At 36.3% G+C, this 23805-nt stretch overlaps 1 protein-coding gene across 1 annotated transcript in view; it reads right to left on the bottom strand.

The window, feature by feature from the left end:
• LOC124712215 (peripheral-type benzodiazepine receptor-associated protein 1-like) overlaps nt 1–23805 on the bottom strand; it is a 388653-nt gene that overhangs the window by 113985 nt on the left and 250863 nt on the right. Inside the window, exon 5 of the mRNA XM_047242510.1 lies at nt 3214–3391. Coding sequence (XP_047098466.1) covers nt 3214–3391 — 178 coding nt within the window. The remainder of the gene's footprint in view (nt 1–3213; nt 3392–23805) is intronic.

Below are 23805 nucleotides of genomic sequence, written 5' to 3'. Positions count from 1 at the left end.
TACAGTCACAAATGAAGCACAGCAATTGACTAGATTTTTAAATCTAAGATGACTAATTTCCGTGCAGAATGTAATGTACTAAAGAGGCGTCTGCAAAGATTTTCAAACGGAGAAAATTTTTCGCCAAACTCTCATTCAGAACATCTTCTATCATACGCAGTCTATTATTTGGTTCTTGTTGATCATTATCAAAGAAAGCAGCAGTGTAAGTAACAACAAATAACAGTCTCTTGCCATTGTTTCGCTAATTAGACGATTCCTCTCTCTTTTTAAGCGCAATAGCGTGCACAAAAGCAAGCCACGCCGTGAGCGGCGACAAGCCATAAACACTCATTATCAGAATGCAACAAACAATGCATGACACAGTACAGTAATGCATTTTCAGCTTAGAGTGACGTAAACACCTATAACAAAGAGAACGGCACCTATCAGATCAAAGAAAAAAAGCAATCAATTCAAACCAGATGAAGCACGTGAAAAAGGAAGGGTACCCGTATAAATATGGATGGAGCGCCTGACGCATAGCAATGGCTACCTAGTAAAACTAACTGCTAAGCTTACGACTTGAACCAAACTACTATAGCTGTATCGTCATTCATTCGACCTAAATTGTGTCTCATATTAGAACGGACCAACTTTGTTTGGATTTGGAGGTGCGGCCTAAAACTTTTCTCTCCCCTTGAATTTCGAGTCTCAAATTTAAGGTGCGGCTTAGATTCGGGAAAATTTTTTTTCCTTGATTTCGAGTCTCATTTTTCATGTGCGGCTTAGATTCGAGTAAATTCAGTACACGTCTGACTCAGAGACGACACTGCCCACCCACTGTTACACCAGCGATATTCTGTCCTGTCTGTTTCCAGCCAGCCTGCACTGAGCCTACAACATCAAGCAACACTGTAGCCTCCTTGGAGACTCAAAAGGTCCACACTATTCTGCCAGCTGTTGCCACGACCCCCTCCGACCTTCTCCTCCCCTCCCCCAGCGTTGAAATGTTAAGCACCAGTACCTCAATATCCCTGGAGCACCCAGCTTCCAGCTTTAGAAAGGGTAGAGGGGGAGGTGGTAGGGTGGGGTCTGGTGGGGTGACAAAAGTTACTGTGCAAGCAGCCAGCATAACAGACAAAAGGTGAATTGCTGCTTTGGCACGGAGTATTTATTATCAATATAAAGGTTTGTTCATTAGTCTTTGTATATGCACTGGTTATAATTTGGTGTGCAATTACGTTCCAGACAAACATTATGTCCACAATGTATATTGAATTTATTTCTTGATGCCAAGTAACTCATAAGCTATTTGTTCTAGTGTTTTTTCACACTTCTCAGTCCATCAGGTCTTTTCTTTATCCTTGGTCAACTCATGTTTTCTACATCTACATTTTCCGTGTTCTTTAGTAATTTGTGCCTGGAGCTCATGACATCTGCCATTTTCAGTCATATTGATGCCTTCTCTAAATTTTTCTATATTTTCTATTGTAATATTGTCTCTGCTGGAGTTGTATCTGCTTATTTTCTGGCTGTTATTTTATGTTTTGTATGGGAGAAATTGGATTTTAACCGCAGAGATATAATGGCCTGAATCACACTCTCCATTTATGATCTCTTTAGCATTCATAATTTTCCTAATATTTCTTTTATATATGGTTATGTGATAAAGCTGAAATTCTCCTAGATTTGGATTTGGTGATATTAAAGTTTTGACTTTTCTTGGTAATTTGCAAAAATGTATGGGTATCAGTTTTAACTGGAACATGTTCCACATTATGATCAATAAGTATTCCACCGTTTCTGTTTGTTCTCCTACAATATTCTTAAATTTCTTTTCCTTTCCAATTTTCCCCTTGACATCACTAAGAAGTATCTTAACTTGCCTTTAGTGTGTGTGTTGAAAATTTCAGTTATTAAAAGATTCCAAAATTGATTTACAACCTGCAAATTTCTTGTTATCTCCATTCACAGATGCATGGCAATTTATGAGCATATAGCATTTATTATTGCACTTCACTGTTAACATGGACATTATTTCTGATTTTGACTTAAACTCTGATAATTAGGTATGAATTTTTGTTTACTTAAAATGCTATTCCAATCAATGACATGTTTCCCATTATTCTCAGTGCTGTCTTCCCTCTATTAATACTGTAATGTTCTGTATCAACTACAGTCTAATCAAAGGATCCTATTTCCTGCAATGATATAATTTGTGACCTAATTTTCTATAGCTGTAATTCCAATTCCTTCTTCTCTCAGTTTTCAGGAGATAAGCTAAACTACTTTCAAAGTTATAAAATAGTATTTTTTATTGAGCTTTAACTTGGAAGGGATTTCAGTAAATCTCATTTCTTCTTCACAACAAATGTTATAAATCCCTAGAATCCAAGGTCCCAATACATCAGAACATGTAATGTTGGATTTCTCACCTGTGCTACCACCAGAGGTAGTAAGGTATGGCCAAGATAAAAAAGAGGTCCCATGAAAAACTACTGAATGGGATATTTGCAGCTATCTCTGTGTGGTTATTTCTTAACACTTGGGCAGTGCTCGAGGGGAATCACATGATGTCAAGCAGTGATTTAGAGATCAGTGCTGCATTGCAGTTTGAAACATCTTGTGAATACAGTTTTGCAAAATGACTTTTTCAGGTGAACAAAATGTTTATTGTTACTTCACAGTTTTCAATATCACATGTCTATGAAGATTTAGGAAAAGAACGTATTGTTTCCACAGGTTTATGGCCTCCCAGAGTGCCTGATCCGTCTACCTGTGATTTTTAGTTGTAAGGTAATTTAAAGGATTATGTCTACAGTCACAACTCACATACAATTGAAGAGTTGAAAACAAGCATTCACAATGCAACTGTGGAAATCCTACCAAATGAATTCGCAAAAGTTTCCAAAAAAATGTTGAGATATGCTGAGTTCGGTATCGAAGTTTATCGTGAACATTTTCAACACCTCCTTTGAATTACAGGTTTATTGAATGTTCAGTACTTTGTTTTTCATAATAATAAGTTGCTACTTACAATAAACAAGTGAACTGTCTGCATGTTGTTTATAAGACATGGGGACTCTTTTCTTTTGACCATCCCACATATCCACTATGTGAACTTTTCATTTTGTAATTTTACTTGTAAATTGTGCAGAGAGGGACATCCTGGGGCCATCATTGAATTGCACTCTATTATTATTATTATTATTATTATGTTTTAAATTGTACCTGGTGTTGAATGCCCTGACTCAGGAGAGTTGTGGTTGACAGCAGCAGCAGCAGCTGCTGCTGCCAGTGCTGTGTTAGCACTTTGTGCTGATCGTTTGATGCTTGCCATTTCAAGGAGAAGCTCTTCATGGCGGACATTCTGAAGCTCCGTTTTCTTTTCCAGTTCACGGATTTTTGACTGAGAAAGAAAAATTAACATTACCCATAAAATTAAAGTTGCACATTTAATACATCTGTTTTCACAAGAAGCAAGGTACTGTTCTTTCCAATTTAATTAGACACTTTACATACAGTAACAGAATAGTAAAACCCAGTCCAATCAACACTGACTTTGGTACTCTCTTTAAAAATACAGTTGAATTCATTAATTTCATGAAACATTTCCATTAGACTACTTATGATAACACAAACTTAATATTATGCTCTACTCATACTTATCAGTAAGACCTGACTTACAAGTCATCAAAAAAAGCATATGATTGAACTAATGAGTTACACAATCAAATAAGCCAGAAATATAAGAACATGCTTTTGATTAGGAAAAATAAAGCACACAGAATTCTGGAAGTTTATTTTGGTGATCCCTGTTGCAGTATGGGTAGGTAAAGAAATCTGTCCAAATTATTTCCTCAGACAAAACTCTACAATCAATATCTTGTACCTTTTTTCAGCTCTTTAAGGTCTGCATTTATGTGTGAGTCATGCTCTAACGGTCTTCAGATGACATGAGGCAGTATGGTACTGGGGTGCAAGACTCACACGTCTTTCACAATTGACTCACATCTTGTGTGCAGCTGATCTTCTTCTCAGGTCAGATGGCTGCATCGATCTTCACAAACTCTTCTTCTCCAAAGACTATAGCTGGTTAAAGGAATTGCAAAATAGACTTCGTTTCTACTCTTGAAATGATTCTGTACTCTCAGGATACTTTTGTTCAACTCTGTTGTATTTTCATCTCCACAATAAAACAACTTCACAAGTTTCACACAAACATTCAACTCTCGCTAGTCAGCCCCATCTTGGACCACTAGAAACTAACAAATACAATTATAATATGTTTGGTTTAGTAACCAGTAAAACACCAGTTCTCGCTTCTCACAAGTCCAACACCCGAAAGTCAAATGTTTAAGTCTTTAGTTCAATACATAATTCATTTGTTCACAACAATACAGTGATTACACCATTAAAGAATAGAGCATTCTTGCTCCTTGTACTGGACATACAGCTTCTCAGGTGCATGCTGCAAACACTTGTCCACACTGATCAACCATCACTATTGCCGTATTCTCCCGATACATGTCCGTCCTGCACACACAGAAACCAGCGGCGAGGTAGACACATCTCCACTCTCTCACCCTCTTACTTACAATATTCGGTGTTGGAGATGGTGGAAAGCTGAGTGTTTCTAGAATTTACACCGAAATTTTCAAAGCACTACATATCCCTCCCCTTGGCACAAACATGTGATATTTTATACATATTTATGTACAATTACACAAGATAATTCTTTATCTTTTAACAATGCCTCTCTTTCTACTAATAGCTGTGCATATTTTACCACAATTATAATACATGACCCTTTCAATCCATGTTGGAGTTAGCTCTGTTTCCTATTACTCTTCCAATTTGAAATTACAGGTGTACAGAACTCATAAATATTCTGCTGCTTTGTTCTTACTTCCCGTGCTACTTCTTGTTAAGTATTTACTGAATCATTACTTATTGTAATCTAGAGGAGCTCTGGATAGAATAAAAGTGTTGCCTTCTTGGACATTTGTAAACCTGAAAGTTAATGAGGCTATTTATGCATAGAACTCAAACTTAGCAGACTCATCCCTTTAAACTTGTGACTTCTGTCACAATAGTGCCCTTTTTCCCTTTAGGAACAGTACCTATATCTTACATGGGTTGGTCCTAGGAGTACCCTTTCTCTTTCTGTTTTGGCAGGTACGCCCCTTTCTCATTCCTATCCTCCTATAGTACAAGGCCAGTCCCCTTCTTGGTGCCCCTGTCCGCACAGTATAGGTCAGCCTTTCATACGTCTTCCTATCTGCCCTTTCCCTCATCCAACAAATGTCGGGTGCGGCCTCTGTATCCTTCTTGAGTAGGCCTCCTGGTTCATTTGCCCTAGCATACAACTTTATGTATACTATTCTTAAATATTCTCTGGTAAATTTACAAATCTACTCTATATTTCTGTTCCACTTTCTAGTACTTAATCTAATACCCTAGAATCCTCTTTCACTCCTCACTTCTGCCATATAAACAGATGTCATGCCTAAACATAGTAGATGCTATGTCCACCTGTATTTACTAACTCCCAGTAGATACTATGCCTTTTTCAAAGGACTAGCATGGCACATGTAAATATATATTTGAGAAGAAAAAAAAAACGGTACAGAACCGTCACATATCAACAATGTAATATGTGCATCGACTCAGATGTACATATATCTTTATTCCCCTACCTCCCTCGGCAGTTCTGGCATTACTTCTGGTTTCTAATTCATAATTCTTCTGTTTGTGTTTAAGTATATCTTTGTGTGTATGTAGATGTGTGTTTGTGTATCCTGATTCTTCGGCCAACTTATGTGAAATAAGTTGAAGGTTATACTGAACCACGAAAATTGAGAAGGACTTCAGCAATAGAAGGATATGCATATGGAACGAGGGAAAGATGGATAGGTACTCAACAGAGAAGTAAAAAAAGGAAAAAGCAGAGACAGTTGTTAAGATCGAAGAAGTGAAAGAAGATAGCCCAAAGACAGGAAATCATTCCCAGCCCCCTTCCCCAGGATCCCTACATTGCCAGTGCTTGAGTGAGAAGCCAGAGGAAGTATGATGTTAAACATCTCATACAGAATGGACATTCTCACCTTCACCTTTGATGCCCCCGAAGAAAAATCTTAGCAACATCTATTGAACGGCAAACGGTGACGAATCAGTTACACTTGTCAGCGAGGGTTGTCTGAAAGGTGGGGTGTGTAATTACTGTTAGTCATGCTTGTACTTACACTACCCACCCCTTCCAAAAGTGACACAAACCTTCCCATTTACCTTACATCTCACAAAAGGTATAAGATATTCTATAGAAATAGAAAATTATACACTACAATATTATAGTTGTTTAGTCATTCACTTTACACTATATTTCATATACACATAAAGTACTCTGTTCAGTTTCTGAAGTCTAGATATTACTTTGTTTGAATAGTATCATGATGATATACTTTTCACTCAAATATTTTATTTGTTTCATGTTCATCTGTGATTCTCTTAAATTGATCCTAATCTTGTAGTCACATCCGGTTTCCTATATACTAAAATTATAATAAGAATTCAAGAATAGATTACAGGATAGTTGAAGAGTTGAAGGTAATTTGGTGCAGGAAAACTAACCTCAGAAGGAACACCGAAAACAACTCGGGAGCCAGCAGTTGTCACTCCGCCCGCTAACACAGAACATTAACATCCCTGGGAGATATACAACTTTATGTCTTTTACACTGTATTGTCCTTTTCCTGATCCTGTTAGAGGCTTTGGGATGTACCACTGTTTGCACCTTCCCTCATACTTTTGAAAAAATTTATGTGTTTCTTTCTTCAGAGCAGAGGTCTGGAGATGCTGTTTTACTAAGACTAGGTCATTAACATTATACTTAGGTTCAACAGCCTTCTCATTATATTTATTCACTTGTTGTTGTGCTCTTTCAACTAAGTTCTTAGAAACTGTTGTTGATTAAGTTGGTAATCAACAGTAGGTTGTTCCAGCCAAGTAAAATATTTAATAAGGGTTCTCCCACAAAGGTTTACCTATTACTACCAAAGGAATTAATCCAGTTGATTAATGTGTAATTCATTTAAAATAAGCTCAAAGTCTTTAACTTTCATTGCCCATGATGTATGTCTTTCATGGCAGTATGTACGACATAATTTCCCAATTTTTTTCATAACCCTTTCACACAGGTTAAAAGACAGATTATAGTTGGAGATTAATACCTGATGAATATCTTCCCATGCTAAGAATTCTTCAAAGTCCTTACTAACAAACTGTGGTCCATTATCATAGAGGAATCATTTTGGTTTGCCCACCTAGATAAAGTATTGTTGCAGACAGTGTATCAGTGTTGGTGTATTTGCTTTCTTAATAGGATACAACTTAACATACTTAGACCAACACTCTACGAGAACAAAAATGTATGCCACTCCTCCCTTTCCTTTTGGAATTGGTCCAAAGCAGTCCGCTGCTGTAAGATCTTGTAATGCCTTACGGATGATTGAATACATTTTGTAACTAACATGAGTGTTACTCGCTTTTACTTTCTGACAGGTTTCACAAGATCTAATTAAAGATACTACCTTATGTCCCAACTTTTTAAAATAATAGGACTTGTTCATGTGGGTTATACACTTTTTTTATTCTGAAGTGTCCATGCCCTGTATGGACATACCACACAATTTTGTCATCCATTAACTTCAGGATGCATAAACGCCACCGTTGAGATGTTATACTGTCTCTCTGAAACAGATTTTGCCCTATAATTTTCCATTTCTCTGCTTGATTAGGAGGTAAATATTTTCTATTACACATAGCATATATTTCTGTAAAGTAGGAATCATGATGGATATTGTCGGTTATTCTTTGAGCCATTTCTTGTGCCCTGTTGTGTGGATATTCTATTGTCATAAAATTAATCACAAAATTACGCCGGGTCTGTCTGTACATTTCAAATTAGTGTTGGAATTTTTGTATACTCCATACTATGGCCAATAGTTCTTTTTCTGTTTCTGTGTAGTTTAACTCATCTTTGTTGATACTTCAGCTAGCAAAAGCTATAGATCTGTGAATGGTGCTTTCCAAACCCCACTCTCCTTGAAAAAGTCGAAAGCATCTGTTGCAATCTTAAATGGTTCACCCATAACCAGATGGAGTAATACAGGTGATTCTACTAATGTTTTTTCCACATTTTCAAATGCATCATTGGCCTCTTGGTCCCAAATCCATGGTATTCCCTTCTGTAATAAACACAAAACTCTTGGGTCGTTCAGTTCTTGACTTCATATATATAGTCTATAATACCCAGCCATTCCAATAAATTCCTTCAATTTTGTTATGTTTCTAGGAGTTGGACATTCCTTAATAGCCTTCATATGTTCTGGATCTGGTCTAATTCCCTGCAGTCTGACGATATGCCCTAAAAAGTTGAGCTCTTGCCTCACAAAGTGCGTTTTGGATAGTTTTACTGTAACTCCTTTTTCTTTAAACCACCTCAGGGTTTTCCTTAAGGTTATACAATGTTCTTCCAAAGTAGTGGATATAATAAGGATATCGTCCACATATATTATCAAATCCCTTAACAATTCCCTTCCTGACACCTCATCCAGCGCGTGTATAAAAACGGACACCGAGATATTTAGTCCAAACAGTGACACATTAAAATGTTATGATTTCCCATCAAATAGAAACGCTGTATACTTCTTTGAATCGGAGTGTAACTGAATTTGCCAATACCCAGCAGACAGGTCCACCATGTTAAAATACTGTGCTTTTTCAAATTTGGACTGTCTCGTTCTGTCCCTATGTGTTTATTCAAAGTACATGTGTCTAGCACTAACTGCACACCCCCTGTAGCTTTTTTTACCACTACTAAAGGGTTATTCATAACACTTGTACTACATTCTATTATTTTGCTGTCAATCATCTTATGTATTTCTTCTTTAACTGCTTCTTTCAAGCTCACCGGTATCTGATAGGGTTTACAGAAAAATAGTGTGTTATCTTTGATCTTAAATTTACATAACTAGTCACTAATACTACCTGGACTGTCAGAAAATATCATTTCATATTCCAATAGAATTTTAGCTAAATCCAATTTTTGGTTGTTGGTTAATATTACTTTATTTTGTATGTCAGCTCGGTGTGATGCCTGACTTAAGTTTTCAATCTCTGGCAACAATTTCACTGTCGCTGCTTCTCAGTTATTTCTTTACTACTATAGCTGTCAGTCACAAACTTTACACAATATTTATTGTCACCATTACTAAAATAAAGAAAATTGTCCTAAAAATTTAATATTACGTTAAATTTTGATAGGCAGTCTATGCCAAACAACACATCCCTATTGATATTTTCCACTACTAAAAGTGTCTGATGAAATAGGATATTCCTAGTGATGCAGTCCACCTGGATGTCATGTTTCACAACTTCACTTTTGGTCCCAGTAATACCTACTATGTACACTCCTGTTACAGGTAATAGCGGTAAGTTATGTTTAGTTCGTAATGTATTAAAAAAATCATTAGAAATAAGTGACACTTCACTACCAGAATCAATAAATATGTTAACCTAAAAATCTTTTACCCTTCCAATTATAATTGGTCATGGATTAACAGTAGTTAAGCTAGGTTCTTCTACCAACAACCAGTCTTTGGTCGGTATGTTATGCGTAAAGCTAACATATTTATTATAAGCTAGACCTCCTAATGTATATCTATGACTTGGGCCCCGGCTCTGAATCCAGATCGCATAACTTTTTCCTCATTGTTTATAATTACCAGCTGGTTACCAAATCAGGATATTACATTTCCATTTTGTACTCCATTTCTACAAGGTACAAATTCCTGTGACATTACTGGCCCTATATTTGAAGGTGGATGTTTATTTGACAACTTTCACTATCACTATTCCGACTACACTGGTATACTCTAGCTAGATTAGCTTCATGTCTCTTATAATTACTGTTAGTACTATTGTTATTTCTTTGGAAATTCTGACTTTCACTTTGATGTACGTTCTCATTCCTGTCTTTGTTTAGGGCATCAAGTGCATCTGCAAAGGATAACAATTCTTCTATGGTCTTCCATCCACTACATACTATATCTTTCCTAGTGTAGATAGGTAATCACCTTATTAAGATCCTAACCATCTCTTCTTCCTTCATGGGTTGATCTAAGTACTTTGGCCATAACAAACGCCAGTGAAAACACCTTCTCATTGTTCCCCACATACCGTTATAATAGTCTGAGTCCCATAAACCAAATAATAATTTTTCTTGGGCACTTGCTGACCAATACTTCTCCTTAAACTTTTTCTGGAAATTGGCCCAAGATGAAAAATTCTCAATGTTCACAGTGCCCCATTCTGAAGCCTCTCCTAAAAGGTACCCTACAATGAAATCTATCTTTCTTTGAGTCTTCCCAGTTTTTCAGCAAGGCTTGGTTAAATCGTTTCAGAAAATGAGCTGGGTGTACTTCCTGTCTGGCTTAAATTTTGGAAACAGCCTGGATAGTCCAGAATTTGCTCCCCATTGTAGGTCGGTTATTGCCTCACTGGTTAACACCATGTTAGAAGAAGTCACTTTTTTGTCTACCTTATCCTGGATAAATTTGAATTCTTTCCATAAACTATCTATGCCTTTCTTCATATCAATAAGTTCCAGAGCTAAATCTGAAGAAACGTTGTTAGGGGTTACTCTCTCGGCCACTTTTCTGTCTATTAATTCTTCTTCTTGTTCCTTCAGGTTGCTTATATTTAAGGTATCTGATGTCGCTAGTTTCTCTTCAAAATCCCTTTCCATGGTATCAACTCGAGTTTTGACACCTGCAATTTGTGACTGGACAAAAGGAATTAGCTTATCTTGTTTCTCAATACTATCCTTCAAGGTGTGCAACCTCTGATTTACAACATCAAAAGTAACATTGCATATGCTTTTAAATGATCCTAATTTTTCGACATGTTCCATTTCTACATTGTTACATTTATCTTCAATGTCAAATTATAATTTGTTTGTTAAATCCTGAAGTTGCTCATCCTGTTTCTGGTTAAATTCAATAAATAGTTGATTAATGTGAGTATTCAAAGAACTAGTGAGTTCACTCTTTACATCTAACCTCGATTTTCTACCTCATCATTTAAAGATCAAATTCAGTCCTTAAAAATAAAACAAATTTGCTGCTTGACTGTTCAAGGTTTCACTCTGAGCATTAAAACTAGATTAGATTAGATTTACTTTCATTCCAATTGATCCGTAGTGAGGAGGTCCTCCAGGATGTAGAACATATTTAAAAAGTTTTTTTAAATTTATTTATAAGGTAATAAACATGTAATACAACTACTATAACATTTATTTACAATGAACACATTACTGCACTGAAATGGTGCAGAAGTTAGATTGTACTTACACACATACACACAAGTGACTTTAAATCCTTGTGAAGATTATTCTTATTTCTAGTATTGATTCCATGAGTTGAGCTGTTGGTTTGAAAAAGTGATATATTTTTAATGACAAATTTCATTAAAGAATAAACATATTAGGAAGTAGTAGTTAGTATCCCTAATTCCCTAAACAGGCTTCTGCAGGATGTTCTCGAGTTCACACCACATATAACTCTTACTGCACATTTTTGTGCCCAGAAAACTTTAGCTTGACTTGATGAATTACCCCAAAAAATAATCCCATATGGCATTATGGAATGAAAGTAAGCATAGTAGTATGCTAGCTTTTTCATTTTTATATCCCCTATGTCTGCACACATCGCATTGCAAATAGAGATTTGTTAAGATGCTTCAGCCGTTCTGTGGTGTGCTCCTCCCAGTTGAATTTATTATCAAGCTGTAATCCCAAGAATTTAACACCATCCACTTCTTCTATCTGCTTGTCATCGTATGTTAGGCATATACTCGTGGGACACCCCTTACAAGTTCTGAACTGCATGTAGTGTGTTTTTTCAAAGTTTAGTGACAAAGAATTGGCTAGGAACCAGTGATTAATGTCCAAAAATATTTCATCAGACGATCTTTGTTATACTACACTTGATTTGCTATTTGTTGTAATGATTGTATCATCAGCAAACAAAACGAACTTGGCATCTGGTAATGTTGCTGATGAAAGGTCATTAATAAACATAATAAAAAGTAAGGGCCCCCAAGTGGAACCTTGTGGGACCCCACATGTAATTAGTTCCCAGTTGGATGATGTCTGATAGCTTGATACATGTCTCTTTCCTTTGTTTCGTGCCAGAGATATAAGATTTGAACCATTTTGAGGCATTTCCTGTTACACTATAATATTCTAATTTATTTAAAAGGATATTGTGATTTACACAGTCAAATGCCTTTGACAGATCACAAAATATACCAGTTGCCTGCAATTTTTTGTCTAATGAATTAAGCACATTTTCACTGTAAGTGTAGATAGCCTTCTCAGTATCAGAACCCTTTAGAAATCCAAACTGTGACTTTGACAGTATGTTATTTGAGATAAGATGGTTATAAAATCGATTGTACATTACTTTTTGTAAAATTTTTGAGAATGCTGGCAACAGTGAAACTGGACAGAAATTTGATGCTATTTATTTATTTCCCTTCTTAAACAGTGGCTTAACTTCAGCATATTTTAACCATTCAGGAAATATTCCACTGATAAACGACTGGCTACACAGATAGCTTAATATGTTACTTAGCTCAGAATCACATTCTTTAATTAACTTTGTTGATATTTCATCATACCCACTAGATGTTTTTGATTTTATAGATTTTATGATGGACATTATTTCTGCTGGGGTAGTGAGGGTCAAATTCATATTATGGAAGTTACTCGAAATGTCTGGTCTGAGGTATTCCACAGCAGCATCTACCGAACCTGACAATCCCATCTTTTCAGTAACAGTTATAAATTGTTTGTTAAAAAGTTCTGCAACACTATACACATCTGTCACCAATGTATCATTTACTCTTAATGCTATTTGTTCCTCTTCATGTCTGGTTCTACCGGTCTCCTCCTTCACTATATCCCATACTGTCTTTATTTTGTTATCTAATATGACTATGTTTTCCTTGTAATATATTTGCTTTGATGTCCGTATTACAGTCTTTAATATTTTGCAGTATTTCTTGTAATGTTCTATAGCATCAACATCGGAACTGTTTCGGACTGACAGATACAGTTTTGTTTTTGTTTCAAGATACCCCTATTCCTTGAGTAATCCAGGGCTTCTTTGTAGACTTTGCTCTAACCTTGGTAAGTTTTGGGGGAAAACAGTTTTCAAATAAGGTAAGCACTTTATTAGCAAAAGTGTTATATTTTTCATTCATGCCATGAGCTCTGTAAACATCAGTCCAGTGAATGTCTCTGAGGAGTGTCCTGAAATAATCAATTTTTGGCTTATTGATTACCCTCTTGAGCTCAGATTTAACAGATTTTGTATCCTGTTCAGTATTAACATTTAACAGAAGGAACTGCATGTCATGGTCTGAGAGGCCATTGACTATTGGTTTTGTAATACAATTTTGTTCATTGGACTTTTCTATAAAAATATTATCAATGGCTGTTTGTGAGCAATTGGCTACCCTAATGGGGAACTTTACAGTGGGAATTAAGCTGAGATAGTGTTACTAACTCAAATAAGTTCTTACTGAGAGAGTCTTTAAGGAAATCTACATTGAAATCACCAGCAACCACTATTTCTTTGTTTTTGGTTGTTAAATGGGCCAGTACAGCTTCAAGGTGGTTTACGAACAGATTAAAGTTACCTGCAGGTGCTCGACATACACTTAATATTATGAAGGATTTTTTGTGAAATTCTACTTCTGTTGCACATGCTTCCATATGCTATTCTAGGCAAAATTTATGAATGTCTATGTTCTTAAATTTATGAATGTTCATGATGAATGTGGCAACTCCTCCATTCTCCATTTTTGATCTACAAAAGTAAGATGCTAACCTAAACCCTGTAACACTTAAAAGTTCTATACCAGTGGTCACATGATGTTCAGAGAGGCAGATTATGTCAGCTGGGTTTGAAGACTCTAATTCATCTATGCAGATAATTAATTCATTAATTTTATTTCTCAGTCCTCGAATATTTTGATGCAATAAAGATAGCTGACATTTCACGTTGACTGAGTTAAAATTGGGTAAAGTTGAAATATCTGCTGACTGTTGAAAATTCTCAACCAATGGCAGTTTGTGGTGATGTAATAAGCTAGAATTATGTTTTTTTGGTTTCTTTCTCAAACTGAAGATTTGTCCCAGCCCTAACCTCTCTTAAAATTTGGTTTCTTTCTGTCCTCACTACCCTAAAAAAGGGTCTTTTCTGAATCCTATGACCACTGGTATTTTATCACTCATGACAGTACCTCCCCCCTTTAACTTTCCTGCTATTTTCCCAGTACTAAAATGTACAAAACTTATTTCCTCCTTACAGCTTCATTCTGAGCATTTAATTTTTCACTTAAAGTTACACTTTGTGCTTCTAGTTTTTACTTAAATTCGCACTCAGTTCATCACTCAAGGAAGCATTTTGATCATTTAACTCTGTTCTCTGGTTACCTAATTTAGCACTTTGGTCATCTAATCTAGCATTTAGTTCTTGTCTAAAGGAAGCATTTTCAGCATTTAACTCTGTTGTTAAGGAAGCAATTTGAGCATTTACAGCTGCTGAATCTGCCTGCTGGGCTTTAATTAAATTCACTAATTCAGACAAGTCTTGCAGTTCACTATTCACCTTAATGGCCGCAGTTGGTTCCGAAGTTTGTTGCTGTTCTTGAGCCATAATTTTATGGATTGGGACCTAGTAATCATCTAAAGAAAATTCACCACTGAATACAATAACTACACTAACAGTTTACCATGCCCAGCTCCTTCAACTTTACCAAACTATTATTGTTTTTCGCTCACCCAGCATACAGTTCCAGCTGTGTTGGTGCGCAAATGTATAATCAGTGCCAGCGGACAGCACTGGTGCCGGCAGCATTGGATGTTGGTTTCAGTGTCATCATTGGTGAGCAGATGCGGAAACAGCAATGGTGAGCACCAGCTGGTGCCATCGGCGTCAGTACACCGGAACATCTTAGTTGAAAAGTTAGGGTCTTCTCTCCAGTTCTCTCTCTTACTTTTCACATCTTTTATAGCACTGCACTTGCAAATTTCTTCCATTTGTGCATTGGACTCAACATGATTACTGGAAACAGTTCTTGGACGTTGTTAGGCTTGGTTGCTATGGCAATGCCTAATATCTTCTTTCCGTTTCTGTCTTCAAATTCCCAATTTCTTCGGGTCCTGTCATGTAGGTCACCACGTTCTAATGGTCTTCGGATGACATGAGACAGTATGATACTGGGGTGCAAGACTCGCATGTCTCTCGTAGTGAATCATGTATTGTGTGCAACTGATCTTCTTCTCAGGTCAGACAGCTGCATCGATCTTCACAAACTCTTCTTCTCCAAAGACTATAGCTGGTTAAAGGAATTTCAAAATAGACTTCTTTTCTACTCTTGAAATGATTCTGTACTCTCAGGATACTTTTGTTCAACTCTGTTGTATTTTCATCTCAACAATAAAACAACTTCACAAGTTTCACACAAACATTCAACTCTCGCTAGTCAGCCCCATCTTGGACCAATAGAAACTAACAAATACAATTATAATATGTTTGATTTAATAACCACTACAACACCAGTTCTTGCTTCTCACAAGTCCATTTGTTCACAACAAAACAGTCATTACACCATCAAGGAATAGAGCGTGCCTGCTCCTTGTACTGGACATACAGCTTCTCAGGCGTGCACTGCAAACACTTGTCCATGTCGATCAACTGTCACTGTTGCTATATTCTCCTGATACACATCCATCCTGCACACACAGAAACCGACGACAAGGTAGACACATCTCCACTCTCTCACCCTAGTACTTAAAATATTAGGTGTTCGAGACTGTGGAAAGCTGAGTGTCTCTAGAATTTACACCAAAATTCTCAAGGCACTACAATGCAGCATTTATTTATTTTACTGCCAAATGTACTTTTGACACTTGTAATGGGAGCAAATTAAAATATCCTCTACATATAAAGTCATTTAATAGGTTGGTTTATGACATCTGTTATATATTTGGGAAGTTAACAATAGCAATGGACATTGCACTCTACGACTTTGGTATGTTAGATAAAGCTCCAAAAATGCAGTGGTTTAAATAAGATATTTTATTTTGTAAACACAGAAAATGTAACCTGATGGAATTAAGAGAACTTAATTTATTCATGTGTTTAGTTGTTTATCCAGTGACTCCTTCACCTAGGAATAACCTCACAATGATATAGAATTTTTCACCATAATATGAGTACATTAAAAATAAACAGTTGAAGTATTCATACAGACAGAATACATAAGTATGTTTTTATGAGGTTATGACAGGTGGTCAGCCATGGCATTGCTGAAAGAAGTTTTTTTTATGTTTATTTGGCCTTTGAATGAGAAGTTTCTGAGGTGTTACAGACAGGTACAGCTAAAAACATATTGGTTTGTCAGGTGGCTTGGCACAGGCCAGTCCTGGCACAGACCATTGAGGTAATGAATGGAGCTCTCTGCTAACCTAACAGATGACGCTTCAACCTCTACAACTGGTGGAATGAGAATCCACAAACTAAGATGGCTAATAGAAAAGCAGCAGGCAGAAGTTACAGTAAGTGGGTTTATCCCTGGGGCCTTGGCCATAGCTGCCCACTTGTGGTGTTACGTGCCAGCATGTGACAGAGTCAGAGAGCACAAAATCACTGCATGGCCACAATGCATAATCCAAATTAATAAAGTTACAAAATAGGCAATGACACCACATGCAAGATAAAAATAGAAGCATGGACAACGTGTAAACTGTGTACATGCTAATAACATAAACACTACAATCAAATGTGATTTTTGCCACAATTTCATCTGCAAATGGCATGCGACTATCAGATACACATGTGAAAACTGTAAACATTTCGACTCAGAGTAACCATAAGCAATTTCCAAGAAGGAAGTGTCCACAGATAGTGCTTGAACAGCAATTTGAAAATATAGCTTCAAAAATTTTATTAACGTAATATATATTGAGTTATGACCCAGAATATAAATTCTGAGAATTAGAAAACATATTTTAATATGAAATAAACTACAAATAAAAAAATTGTGGCAGTGTGAGACAGTAAATGACCATAGCTATCTCCAAACAAGTAAATTTCATTATGTTTTATAATAGATAATTGCAAATAAGGGTAAGTTAACCATCCCCCTGATTAAAATGTAACAAATGATAAAAACAAGGACCACAGCAAAAAATCTAATGTCATCATGGGACAGATGGTGAAATTCTAGTCTTCATTCATGTGTACTATGTATATTAAGCGGTAAGTTAAATGTAAATTTGCAATTTAGTAACATGTATATAAAAGTGCACCATATTGGCTGGGAACAGTTCAACTTGGGAGCTGAATGGGTACAGGCATGTGGGCTGATGATCAGCATGTTGGTTGCTATTAAAGTGATGGAATTTTTTTTATTTATTTTTTTATGTTTTTTTTTATTTTTTTTATTTTATTTTTTTTATATTCTTCTTCTTCGCGGATGGATCACTTAGGACCACAAGTAATCAACATTTGTTGGCCTTCCTTTTCGCCCAGTATTCCTTCATAAACAACAAATGGGCTAGCTTTCGTTGCGTAGACCATGTATGTTGGTTAGTTTTTCTCTCTTCTTCCTCGAAACCCCATGTGTTTGTGATTTTTGTGATTTCATTTCTATCATGTAGATTTGGAGACCCTAATTCTCTCAGGTCTTATTCCATCTGTTTGTACCAGTTCGGTCTTGTAGTTTTGTTCTTTAAAAATGTATGGATTTTGTGCGTTAACCTGTTTGAGTCCATTCTTTCTAAGTGCCCTATGAATTGGATTCTTCTCGTGCGCATTGTGTCTGTTATTTTGGAGATATTTTTATATATTTCTGCATTGGGTTTTGGATAATGTACCCCATCTTTAGTTCTTGGTCCTAGGATTTTCCTCATTATCTTATGTTCTTTCACTTCTAATTCCTCTTTTAGTGTTCTGTGTTGAAGGTTTAGTGTCTCAGATGCGTAGAGAGCTTCGGGTCTAATTACTGTTGTGTAGTGTCGTATTTTGCAGTTCCACGAGAGACTCTTTTTGTTGTAAATGCTTTTTGTTAACTGAAACGCCGTCTCCATTTTCTGGACTCTTGATCTGACAGATTTCTTTTCATTACAATTTTCTGCAATCCATTCACCTAAATATTTAAATTCTTTTACTCGAGAGATGTAGTTATTACCAATTTTGAGATCAGAAGGTGCATCTTTGACGTCACGTCATAAATTTTGTTTTTTCAAATGAAATTTGTAATCCTATTTTAGCCTGTTCTTGTAATAATTCTAGCTGTTTCTGTGCATCAGTAATGTCTTGTGCGATCAGTGCCATGTCATCAGCAAATGCTAAACAGTGTTATTCTATGTCCTTATGTCTTGGTCCCAGTCTGTGTGCTGGTGCACCTGCTTTTTTCCATTCTCTAACAACTTTTTCAAGAGCACAATTGAAGAGCACTAGGGACAGTACATCTCCTTGTCGTACTCCTGTGTCTATTTCAAATTCTGCGCCCAATTCTCCCATAAATTTTACTTTGGATTTGGTCTCCGTGAGTGTTTCTTTTATGATGTTTGTTGTCTTTTGATCTAGTCCAAATTCTGCTAATACTTCAAAAAGAGATTCTCGGTCTATACTATCATATGCTTTTTTAAAGTCAACAAACGTGATGACATAACTTTTGTTTGAAGTACTATGTAAATATTTCATTGAGTTTTTCAAGTTAAGGATTTGTTCTACGCAAGATCGACCTTTTCTGAATCCAGCTGAGGTTCTGCGCAGTTTAGTAGGGCTTTAGACAGAATTTTGTATGTTATTGACAATAAAGAGATTCCATGATAGTTGTTGGGGTCTGTTTTACTTCCTTTTTTGTACAGAGGATGTATGACTGCAGTCTTCCAATCTGTGGGGATTTTTTCAGTTTTCCAGATTTCATGTATAATTTCTTTGAGTTTTGCAATAAGATTTTCTCCTGCATTTTTCCATAATTCTGCGATGATTTGGTCTTCTCCTGATGCTTTGTTATTTTTCAGTGACTGAATTATCTCTTTAATCTCTTGTAAACTTGGTGGCTTTGAGTCTGGGTTTCGTTGTGTACGATGGAACTCAAATTTTTCTGCAGGCTTTTCACAATTCAGTAATTTAGAAAAGTATTTTGCAAGAATTTCACAGTTTTTGGTGTTGGTATGAGCAATTTCCCCATGGTCATTTTTGAACTGGAGTGATGGAGGAGAGTACTTTGTTAATTTTTGTTTGAATACTCTGTAGAAATTTCGGGAATTGTTTTTCTTGAAATCATTTTCTATGTCTTGCAATTTTTTGTCTTCATGCTGTTTATGGACTGTTCGTATTGCTTTTGTGACTGTTTTCCTGGTATCTTTGAGATCTTCCAGGGTCTTTTGATTTTTGTTGCCCAACCAATTTTGCCACGCCTGTTGTCTGAGATTTATCAGTTGGTCACACTCATCTGTCCACCATGGGTGTTCTTGTTTGCGATGCTACAGTTTCAGCTGCATTTAAAAGTCCTGCTTCCAGTTGTTGCCAATTTTGTGGTTTTAAATTTTGCGTTTCTTTTGTAAATTGTTCACTGCCATTTATCTTTTGTACATCATATTTACGGTGTGGAGATTTCTTAGTGAATTTTCTTTTTTCTGGAATGACATCTAGGGGGAATTTTGTTGGGTAATGGTCGGAATCTAGGTCTAGTCCATTAAGGACTTTAAGTTTCATGATTTCTACTGTATTTACGCGGGAGATCATTACATGATCCAACTGATATTCACCTAGTAATGGATTAGGTGAGATCCAAGTTTTCGTTTTTGAGGCTCTTTTCTCGAAAAATGTTGATTTGAAAAATAGGTCATGGTTTTTGCAGATTTCAATGAGTCGCATGCCATTCCGGTTGGTCTGTGTATGCCCTGACCATTTACCTACCCAATATTGATACTTCTTTTCTTTACCGATTTGTGCATTGAAATCGCCCATAAGGATTTTGACATGGTTATTTGGGATTTTTTGGAGAATATTATCTAATTGGTTCCAGAATTCTTCTACTTCTTCTATTTTGTTTTTGTTAGTGATGTTAGTTGGTGCATGTCCGTTGATTAGGGTGTATATCTTATTAGCTGATTTTATTGTCATCATATTATTATTATTATCATTATTTTTTTTGGGGGGGGGGGGGGGGGGGGTTATAAACTCAGAAAATATTTCAACAATCAGCTTATGGAGTAACTGAGAGCCACATCATATTTGGACTACTAAAATTTTATACAGGAGTTTTGAAAGTTAGAAAAGTTTCGACAGTTCTAGCTTTATGAACTTCAACTTTAAACAACATCACATTTAGACCTGTGAATTCTTCGACAATTACTTTTGTGGACTCATACTCTGAGCTGCAACATGTTTGGATTTATGAATTCTTTTGAACTTTAATTGACAATGATACTGTTGTGCACCTGATTTAGTACTTCGTAATACTGGTACTGACTTGCCATCATGGTTTTTCTCACAATATTAAACCTCTATTGCATGGCTTTTTTTAGGAAACAAATTTAGGTGAAAAAATTCTGGGGTATGATCTTGCACACAAAATACTATGTAACAGGATGAAACTACAAATTTTAATTTAATTTTGATTTATTCAATATTTTAGGTTTGTTGCCATAAGCCAAAAAACCGAAAAAATTGATTAATTACTAATTGCTCAGTTACAGAGTCATTTAAACATAATATTATTAAGCTTCATTTTACATACCTTAAAAATCTTACTAGATGTGATCTAAATGGCATAAATAATTTACTCTTTCAACTACTTGACCTTCAGAAAAGGCTATTGATTTTCAACTGTTTCTGCCCACAAAATGACATTAAACACAATCTAGTTTGATGGAGCCAAAATGTGTGTGTTGCTAGATGGCAACATAATGTGTATATGAGTAGTTTCCTTAATCCTATTTGTACATTTACAGTTCGTTGCCAAATGGAAATACCATGCGATAGAAGCTTAAACAAAGGTTTATTATAAGAAATTATTTCTAGATAATAACCAGCAATGTTTAGAACATAATTTGCACCACTGATGATAAGTCTACCTACAATTGATATTTATTAGCTTTTACGGAAGAATTTATAGGACTTGGGAGAAGTATGTGGATTTCCCATATATGCATATACATGCAATGAACATTAAATCAGTCATACATTTAATAAACGCTGACTTGCCAGAACTCAGGATGGCTGAATACGAAGACAGTGTCTTTACAACTACATTGCCTCACTTGGTTGGTTTCTATTGTACAAAGTTATTTTGATTATACACAATTTACATCAGATAATACAATGTAGTTTAGCACTGCACACACTATGGACATCTGCTGGTGACTCCAGGATAACAAATATATTGCTATGTTCACTGCATTCAATTCGTTTAGTTTGAAAACCTGAACACCCTGTAAACACGTTATTAGGTCCCTTCCATGTCTCCATGTTCTCCTTTCAGTCCTCCTGGGAAACTAAGTCAGTCTCCTCCTCATGATGAGTGAGATGTTGAGCTCAGGAGGATGACAAGACGTTACTATCATACACTATAGATCTTTACATGATTTTCTTGTAAAAGCATTACATTGTGATCATTGTATTGTGATGTGACAAGGTGTTGCAATTTTCCCCTTTCATTGTTAACTCTAAGTCCTCTAAGTAATTTTTAATTATGTAGTATGCATTACTTATGAAATATGTTTCAGATGCCTTTTTAAACATATGTATTTTAGTAAACTTTTTGATATGAATATAATAGAGGGAAACATTCCACGTGGGAAAAATATATCTAAAAAGAAAGATGATGAAACTTACCAAACAAAAGCGCTGGCAGGTCGATAGACACACAAACATACACACAAAATTCTAGCTTTCGCAACCAATGGTTGCCTCGTCAGGAAAGAGGGAAGGAGAAGGAAAGACAAAAGGATATGGGTTTTAAGGGAGAGGGTAAGGAGTCATTCCAATCCCGGGAGCGGAAAGACTTACCTTAGGGGGAAAAAAGGACAGGTATACACTCGCACACACACACATATCCATCCACACATACACAGACACAAGCAGACATTTGTAAAACCCATATCCTTTTGTCTTTCCTTCTCCTTCCCTCTTTCCTGACGAGGCAACCATTGGTTGCGAAAGCTAGAATTTTGTGTGTATGTTTGTGTTTGTTTGTGTGTCGATCGACCTGCCAGCGCTTTTGTTTGGTAAGTTTCATCATCTTTCTTTTTAGATATATTAGTAAACTTTTTCATCTCCTTGACTAATATATTATACGATTTTGGTACCTCAGAGAAAACGCTGTTTTGAGTTCTCTGTTTGCTTTTGCTTGGTAAATGTAAGTCAAAACTAGCTCTTGGTCCACGTAGAAAATTTCAGATATAACTTTCCTTCCCAGTTAATTTGAGGGTGGGCTGTAGCAAAACACATATCGACAAATCCTTTTTGATCTCCTAAGTTCAGTAGGTGTCCCCTCACTCAGGGTCCTTTTCATCCAGTTCTACAGTTGGTTCACGAGGCAGTCGAATAAGTACCATTCATCTTCCATTTTGTGTTTCCCACTATTCTTCAAGAGGTTCCATTTTCTGAGTTGGTTTCCATGCCTTCTGACAGTTCCACAATGCCCCTTCATGACAAAATCCATATACCCCAGCTATTTGTTTACAATGCCAAAGATACACAGTTTGACAAATTGTGTGGGAAATTTCTGGCGTACACATGATCACCAACATGGAACTCTGGGCTGGTCTTTTGCTTTGTATCATCATTTGATAGAAGGATCTGTGACAATGTGACCCCTGGTGGATGGTCTTAAAGTAACACAGCTGGTGATTTTCCAGTTATTGGATTTAGAGTTGTGTGATAAGTAGTCAGCATTTTCTGTATATCATCTAGCTTGTCCTATCCTCCCCAATTAGCCTTGTTTGTGGCTTCCTTGAAAGTCCTGGCAAATATTTCTGTTTCACCATTTCAAGCAGGAGTGTAGTCAGATGTCCTATGCCTTTCCTGACACAGAATTCCTTTGATACAAATAGTGTCTCATTGTCAGAAACTATGATCTTTGGGAATTGTTCTATGACAAATTTTTTTGACTGCCTTCATTGTGCTACATGAAGTTGCTGATATCATGTCAAATATATACAGGAATTGTGACTATATGTTCACACATATGAATCAGGATGCTTTCCAAAATGGTTCAACATAAACAATATTAATTACTTTCGACATGATGTACATATGTAGACCGAAGTGACAAATGAAAATTTGTACCAAGGCCAGGACCTGAATCAGGGTCTCCTGCTCACTAAGTAAATGTGCTAACCACTATGCCACCCTGGCTCAGTGACTCTGCACAATTGCATGAACTGCCCTAGCATGCCTCCCTCCTCAATTCAAATTCCCATAGCCCACTTGATATTCCCCCTAAGCTTGCACAGTCTTGTAGAGGCTCTCCAACTATATTGGAATAGCAACTCAGTATCAAATGAAATAGGGGATCCTCCCTGAAACCCAGGCAAAGGTGCTTTAATCAAACGAAACTATATGATTCCACAGACCTTTTCAAGTCTTAAACTATTTCAATGTATATATGCAGACTGAAGTGACAAATGAAAACTTGTACCAAGGCTGTGATTCAAAACAGGATCTTATG

This window comes from Schistocerca piceifrons, chromosome 8, assembly GCF_021461385.2.
Source record: "Schistocerca piceifrons isolate TAMUIC-IGC-003096 chromosome 8, iqSchPice1.1, whole genome shotgun sequence".
NCBI lineage: Eukaryota > Metazoa > Arthropoda > Insecta > Orthoptera > Acrididae > Schistocerca > Schistocerca piceifrons.
Note: the sequence above shows the minus strand (reverse complement) of the source record. Positions and strands in the feature narration are given on the sequence as shown.